General features: G+C 31.5%; 1 protein-coding gene across 1 annotated transcript; it reads right to left on the bottom strand.

Moving 5' to 3' along the window:
* Positions 1 to 452: 452 nt before the first annotated feature.
* On the bottom strand, positions 453 to 5,095 carry LOC112765704 (O-fucosyltransferase 31). Its single transcript, XM_025811573.3, has 10 exons — positions 4,819 to 5,095; positions 4,529 to 4,591; positions 4,342 to 4,423; positions 4,168 to 4,238; positions 3,925 to 4,013; positions 3,614 to 3,817; positions 2,470 to 2,740; positions 1,613 to 1,840; positions 1,295 to 1,492; positions 453 to 937 (listed from the first exon to the last, which is right to left on the bottom strand). Exons 1-10 carry the CDS (start codon positions 4,951 to 4,953, stop codon positions 728 to 730), a joined length of 1,551 nt encoding a protein of 516 aa, XP_025667358.1. The 5' UTR covers positions 4,954 to 5,095; the 3' UTR covers positions 453 to 727.
* Positions 5,096 to 8,224: the final 3,129 nt, after the last annotated feature.

Raw genomic sequence — 8,224 nt, 5'->3', positions numbered from 1 at the left:
AGAAGTCACCATCGTGTTATTTAGACTTTTTGTATAAAATCTTGCAGTTTTTGTATAAGATAGATACTTGTAGCTCTATTAATATGAAAATTAAAAATTAGTTAGAACTATTATGTAGATGGAGAATGGGGTCCCCGCGGGGAATGGGGCTCCGTGGGGAATGGGGATGGGGAGCAATTTTCCCCCACGGCGGGGAATGGGGCGGGGATGGGGAGTAAATCTGAGGGCGGGGATGGGGAGTAGGGAGGCATCCCCCGCCCCCGCCCTGCCCCATTGACATCCCTATTCAGATAGCACTAGCAATGCTCAATGTTTGTTCAAGTCACATATAATGAGGTCCAAGTTTGATGTATAATGTAAAACGAAAGAAGGCATTCTTTTTCTGATAATGAACATAAAACAAACAATAATTTGCACCAAATTAAAAAAGAAGCAAAAAAAAAAAGATCCCCTTTAGGTAGAATTAGTTTCCAAGTGTGCATTAAGTTCCCATATCTGTTTGATGCTAATATATTGTTTACTTAACACAATTGATGAAGTGAGACTTTCTTTGAAACTAGTGTCACTCCAAAAAAAATAGTTCCATTTAATCTTTAATAGAATGAATTCTAAAACTCCCAGAGCAACATTACAATTAGAATCGTGTGAGAGGAAATTTCTGTGGAACTTAATAAATCAATAACAACTCGATGTAGCTAACTACATAAAAAACCTCCTCTTCTCATCATTAAGCTTTACACATGCAATCAGGAGCAGGGTATGTATAAATTGATTGCTTCTCTTTTCTTAATCTTATCTGGCCTTGTCTATTTCTATGTCCATCAAGAACTGCGCTCTGAAATTCTGGCCAGCCTATGCTTTTGTTCTGAAATAGCTGCCCCAATAGCCCCATGTTTGGCCTGATAGTCTTCAGATTCATATAAGCACGGTGTCCCACCTACAAATGCATAGGGTGTTCCGTTTAAATAGTAAGATTTATTCTTGATATCTTGTATCAGTTTATGTTTGGTTTCTATTTCCAGTTCTTGTTCTCAGGATTTAGTTAGGAGAAAAAGTGAAAGCAGAATAGAAAAGATTATGTTGCTTTCGGCATTTTCACCTTTTTCCGTTGTAAAATGTTGCTTTTCATATTGACAATGTAAATAGGAAAAAAGAAAAGAAACCAAACAGGCCTTAATAGATCAGATTCAGCTTTGTTTAGGCTCCTTTAAAACTATGAGTAGGTGTGAAATATGATTCTTAGAACTGTTGAATTTCAAATAAAATGCTTTTAACAATAAAAAATGGATCTTACCAGAGCATTGTGCATATTGCCAGGAGAAGCAGAAATGAAGATGTCACTGTGCATGCTCACATAATAATCAACAGCAGCTAATAGTGATGCCTTTCCATTAACCTTGGCCAGTTCCTCAGCGGAGACTAGACTCCTCTTATCTTCCATCAGTGGAAACAATTTGCTTAAAGATGCTATCCTAGCTTCTCCACCATAAACCTGAAAGAAAAGATTGCTATTAGATTATTAATCACCAGCTACATTCTTATGAATATCACAAATGAATTAATTGGTGTTACATAATCACAAGCCATCATACTTTATACGATGTCCACGAACCTTGTGGGAAGCGAGATAAAGCCGTGTTTTATTGTTGAACCCCAAAGCTGCCAGAAGCAATCCGATCTCTTCGGGAGTCAGCGGGCAACGCCCCTGATTTCTTAACTCTTCATCGGTGAATTGAGCTTTCAACACCCTTCCCTGCCAAATCACCTGTCTATACTTAGCTAGAGCAAGTTTCTCAGCTTTACCCCCACCAAAGTCACAAGCTGAATGAGCAGCCATATCCTGCATAGGAAATCTGGATTCAGTCAATGTTGCTGTTACGAAACTAAATAGGAGTGTCAATCTTCTGAGAAAGATGATGAAGAGCAGCAACTGAGATGTGCAGAATTCAAGATGAAACGTGCAGTTTTTTAACACAGTAGTTGATCTAATAGATTATAGATCTCTACAACAAAAATAATCATTTTTGTTCTACTTAAACATGTATAATTGGCTAATATTTTACAATAGCATAAATCATCATTCAAGCACATGCTAGCATGCTTACACACATGCACAAAAGATAGAATAAAATTTGCCTAAAAGCTTGTAGTTACTTTAAAAGGTCGTCATGATAGAAATTAACATATTCATTGTGCATGACAAGTGTACAAAGTGGCTCATCTGCTACTAAAGCTTAGATCATGAATTCGTCATTCAAACACAGCAAGTATAATTACAGAAACAGTAGAAAAAAAATACTTGTGTAATAAGACCATTATATCAATGGTTCTACTTCATAATATAAAGCAATTATTCTGTGTTAGGAAATGGTAAAATGAGCTAGAAATTTAAGAACACTGCTGTATTATCAAAAGTCTTGAGGAGATAATGAGATATCAGTGAGATATGACTGAGGTAAAGGCTAATACCTTGTCAAAACGCAGATGCAACACAATATACTTCCCAATTTGCTGTTTTATAAATTCAACAGTTCCCTCCATCATATAGTCATTCCCCTTTGCTTGGTTGATGCTAGGAGTCTGTCGAAGGCGATGAATGATGGTTTCTCCTAACTCCTTGACATGTGGAACGAAGGTCAATGCTTCAAAGTTGACCTTACAACGGAGACGCTGGATGTCTGATGGCAAGTTGTTGAATGTCAAGCGATGAGAGAAGGGTGCAATAGCAGCAATCCCGTAACTGTATCAACCAGAAAATCTACAACATTTGAAAATAGACATCTATGTAAATAGTATATATGCAAAGAACGCCTCATGGCCTTTGGGGCCTATGTTTTTTCCCCCCTTCCTGTAAGAATACTTTGCATACAATTAGGCTATTGTAGGAAGAACAAAAGCTAAAATCCAATGCATTTAGGATCCTCATTAACATTATAGCCTCAACAAGAAGTTGATATCGTCAAACAAATTTCATCCAAATTAAGCCCCCACCCCGCTCGCGAAGTATTCTTTATCCAAGGTATATCCATGGTTATCAATTTATTATCTATAACAACTAAAAGTGCCAATTAACACACTTGAAATCAATGGTTATCCAAGGTGTCTGCCTAGCAATTGACTTGAAGTGCCAACTAATCAGAATTCTGTGTCTCTAAATGCATCATAATCAAAATATTTTCTTATTTTCTACAAACAAATGAAGTCTTAAAAGTGTATTAAAAACCTGCTGCCTTAGTTAGTATGAAAAACCTAATATTATGCATAGTACTTCATGTCTTCCATTTGGACAAATATCATGAGCTCACCAATACTTGTTTCTAACTGTCTCCATTTTTTCCAGTCGATGAAGCAAACAATAATATTTCACGGGAAACATGTTCTCCAAGCTCAAAATGGAAGTTATGTCTTTATAGCTATCTAGAGAATCACCTACAAATTATATCATAGAATTTCATACTAATCTTCAACATCAAAAGCTTCTTGCAAATGTTGACAATGATAAAAGTAAAAAACTATCGAAGTAAATCAATGACTATAGTAATGGTAGAATGAAAGTTCATTTGTAATGAAAAGAAATGCTATGACAGCATTGGAGGATAAGCAGTTTGCATACCTCTGAAGTACAGGCAAGACATTTTCTATGTACCAGTCAGCAGTGGCTTGAACTGGTGCTGTTTTAATTCTAGTAGCTCTTATGCCTGTGGCATAGTATTGCCTTGTGCTCCATGAATAGTCACTAGGAAGTTCTTTCACAATTGAGATGTCATCACGGAGGACATCAATGAAGTGATCTACATCAAATATATCGGCAAATGAACTGCAGGAAAAAAAACATAATATTCAGGTAAATAGATACATTCCATATTTGAAAATGAAACAAAGAATAAAAAAAAATTGTTGCGAAACAGGCTACTCTATGTATACCTTGAATCTTGCCAAACAGGATTAACTTCAAAATGTGGAACCACCAATGTAACATTCAAAATCTTAGCAACAGCAACAGCATCGCATATCTATCAAAGAAAGCACGTGGGCAAGTGATATAAGAAGAGTGATCAAAGTGTTTAGCCAAATACCATGCTGTTAATGAATAATCAATATACACTAATACTATTCTTCATATCTTTGATGAAATTACATCCTTCCAACACAAAATCATTTACTTACCCCCATCTTCTGCTGGTTCAAACCTCCATCAAGGAAAACCTGGATATAACCCCGAGACTTTTGGGGTAATGCTGCAAAAGAAATTCGAATCAAATATGTAAAATAAGCAACACAGTCCTCATTTCCAAGAGAAACAAACTATCACTGCATAAGAATTTGCAAAATTGAACTCACAAGGTGATTTTGGAGGCTCAATACAACGTTTCCATCCTTGGAATTCCAAAGGAGACCAGAGACTAGTTTGAAGTTCCACAGGCTGAAAAAGAAACAAATAATTGGAAAATTCTCAAACAGATATAAATACACCCAAAAAATTTGGTAAAAAAAGTTAAATGAATCAAATAATGTGAACTATACTCACAGTTTGGCGTTGCAAAGCACCCTCAAGCAAATCCACATGCATAGGCCTTGGAGCATTCCATTCCTGCAGTTGAAAACAATTTTTTTAATTCCATAAAAAAAGGTTCCATATTCAAAATTAAACTTTTCTTTCTTTTTATGGTTATATTTCTAGAAGAAGAAGCGGAAGCTAAAACAAAAACAAATAAAATCGCAAATTCACGATTCTTCTTCCAATACAGATCACAAACAACTGAAATGTATCAAATTGAGGAAATAAAGAAGTGGATTAAAGAGAAAGAAGGGAGTTACAGAGAACATAGAAGGAGAAGCGCGACCCAAAGGTTGGAACAAGTTGGGAAAGAAATAGGGGAAGAGAATAACGGAAACTGCAGCAAGAGCTGATCTTTGAGAGTGGTTGAGTTGATCGAACAAGTGAAGCTTCATTGCCACAGTTACGATTCGATTATTAAGAACACTGAATCATGCAAATGGAGTTTCAGTTATAGTGATTCATGAAATTGAATTATCAATCCATCATCCATGGTTGAAAGGAGGGGGATACCAGAAAAAAAAAAAATATATATATATATATATATATATATATATATATATATATTTGATTTGTGTTTTTATTTTTATTTTTAGAGAAAGTACGAGAAGCTAATAGAATATAAGCTTTTAGGAAAATGATTATTATCCCTAGTACTCGAATGGTTGTACAAATAAGTCATTGTTTTCCTAGCGAGATTATAATATTTTTTATTTTTAAAATTTTATAAAAAAAATAAAAATTTTAAAAATTTTTAATAAAAATAAAAATACGAACCAAACAAACTTAAAAAATAGTGTTCTAAATTATGAAAAGGACTTGGAAGTTAATATTTAATTATTTATAGTAGGGACCGGATTGTAATTTGATTTGGCGATAAAATATAGTAATAAAATGCTTAAGAATTTGGTAATTTTATCAGGATTTAATTTAAATATATAGAGCGTGTAATTTTTTTTTGATATTATCACTTAATCATACTTCACTCCATTAATTATTTTAATTAATTCTTGAGCAAGTATTATTAAGAATTTGATTATTTTTATCTGAATTAGCTAAAATTTTACGAAGAGGGTTGCATTTAAACTCAAAATCTTAGAGAACAAGGGATTTATTATGTTGAATGATTATTATTAAATATATATTTAGGATATTGAGATAAGGATTGCATTGTTAATTGATCCTATAAAAAAAAAATACATTGACATAAAATTTCAGCCATCAATTAATTATTTTTAAGATATATATATATATATATATATTTGATATTTATTAAAAAAATTATTTATAATATTGTAAAAAAATTTGATAATTTATAAATTTGACTATTGTAATAGTTAAGCATTTTACTAAAAATATATAAATATATAATAATGATTTTTTTATGTTTATAAAACGTTTTTATTAAAACCTAAAAGAAATAAAACACATTAAAAATTTTCTTAATTAATTGTTACTTAATTTTTACTATTTTCTATAGTTATTCTCCTTCAAATATATTGTTATAAAATTTCTCTGAGATAAAATATAAATATAACAACAATAAAAACATTTTTAAAAAAATAAATAAAAACTGGGGAGTTTTTTTTTTTTATCTTTCTAAAAGATAGTAACTATTATTATTAAAAATAATAAATGTTTTGGCAGTATATTAAAAAATTTTTAATTGACCTTAATGTTACTTAAGCAATGACGCCTATGCTAGGAAGAATGATAACTGATTTTGGTTGCATCAACCCCGCGAGCATACTAACTAGAATCTCAATTTAACTTTTAAAATTTTTTGATATTACGATTTTAAATGAGTTTATTGATTTTATGAAATTTGTATTAAATTTGACGATTTTACGATTTAAATATTGTTAAGATTTTACGTTTTATGTTTTTTATTAGATCATCTTCAATGAAAAAAAAATTGAATTGTGTCCAGGGATGAAAATAGCTTATGAAAGCTGTCTTTTAAAAGATAGCTTTTTAAAAGCTGCAGCACTTGTGTTTGGTAAAATCAAATTAAAAATGACTTTTAATAAGTACAAGCACCACAATTGTGTTTGGTAAAACAGCTTTTAAAAGTTGAAAAAATTATAATAAACATGTTTATAACAAAAAATAATTTCTTTTTTCAAATTTTTTAAAAATTTATATAATATTTTAAAATAAAATAATGTGAAAATAAAAAATTCATAATAAACATGAATATAATAAATAAATTCTTTTATTTTTTAACTTTAAAATTTTATATAAGTATCATAAAAATTTATTTAATCCTAAACATCATTACTAAAAATACTAAATTACCTAAATTACTATAACCTATTTTTTTCCACCAATCAAACTTGATGCTATATTATTTCGAACCATCTCCATAGTTCCAAGAAATTCATCTCCAACTTTTTCAACTCCATTTTCAGCTTCACCTTCATCACCATATCCATCTTCTTCTTCAAGCTCAACGTCCATCTGATCATATTTTTTAAACTTACGATCACTTGTAGAATAACGTCTAATGTAGTTATGCAGAGCCATTGTTGCAATAACAATTTGAATTTGTTTTTTATAGCTAAAACTAGGCATATCTCGTAAAATTTTTCATCTCTTTTTCCAAACTCCAAATGTACGTTCTATCACGCTTCTAAGTGAAGAATGAGCATAGTTATATATTTCGTAGTATCCAGAAGGTCCATTAACACGACGAAATTCTGGCAAATGATATGTTGCTCCTTTGTATGGTCCTAGATAACCTTTCTTTTCTGGATAGCCTGCATCTACTAAATAGTATTTACCTGTATATTATTAAATGAAAGAAAACATGATAAGAAATTAAATCTATATATGGAGTATATAATTTAATCTTAAAGATTATCAAGTATTACCTGGTGGAGGTTTTGGAAAGTTCAACTCAGATGTACCAATTGCATGTAAAAATACTCTTGTATCATGAGCTGTCCCTTCCCAACCGGCCAAAGCAAAAGTAAATTCCATATCAAAATTACATGCAGCCATAACATTTTGGGTTGGAATTCCTTTTCTACCAATAAATCGAATTTGGTCTTCAGTAGACACAATTACTGGCACATGAGTTCCATCTATAGCACCAATTGCATCCTATAATTAACATGATTAGAATATCAATTTTACAAATACTATAAAACAAATTTAATACCAACACATGCAATGAAAGATAATAATTTTTTTGTAATTATTTATAATACTTTTTAAAATAAATAATATATAAATTACCTTAAAGTGAGGCCAATATCTATCATCATTCCTTAATTTTGTAGGCACTTCTTTAAAATCACGATCCTTTGGTTGTATAATGTCTATGGCCATTTTGCACACAGCTTGTAGCACTTCTTCAAATTTTTGACTTATTGTTTCACCGGAATGTTGAAACCGCTCCTTAGTTGACTTATTTGAGTTTCCACCTCCTAGTACAAATAGGAACATTGCTAGCATTTCTGCAGCACTTATTCTCCTTGAGGCACATAAACCATAGTTTGTTTCTAAATCATAGCATAGTCTTTTGAAAACATCTTTTTCCATCCTAAACATGCTGCAACAACGACTATTATTTCCTTCTAATATCTCTTTAAGCCATTTGTTTCCTGTTTGTGTAGAAGTCATGCATGGTCTTTTATAGATATACTTGTTATAATATTGGAA

The sequence above is a fragment of the Arachis hypogaea genome, chromosome 17, assembly GCF_003086295.3.
Source record: "Arachis hypogaea cultivar Tifrunner chromosome 17, arahy.Tifrunner.gnm2.J5K5, whole genome shotgun sequence".
NCBI classification, from domain to species: domain Eukaryota; kingdom Viridiplantae; phylum Streptophyta; class Magnoliopsida; order Fabales; family Fabaceae; genus Arachis; species Arachis hypogaea.
The sequence above is the reverse complement of the archived record's forward strand: the minus strand, read 5'-3'. Positions and strand labels throughout refer to the sequence as shown.

Bases quoted from the DNA above. Each gene is read 5' to 3' on its own strand.
- LOC112765704 (XM_025811573.3), bottom strand. From the start codon at position 4,953: ATGAAGCTTCACTTGTTCGATCAACTCAACCACTCTCAAAGATCAGCT. The intron at 4,424-4,528 runs GTGAGTATAGTT...TTTCTTTTTCAG, and splicing joins GTGCTTTGCAACGCCAAACT to CCTGTGGAACTTCAAACTAG. The intron at 1,493-1,612 runs GTTCGTGGACAT...CTTTTCTTTCAG, and splicing joins TTTATCTCGCTTCCCACAAG to GTTTATGGTGGAGAAGCTAG.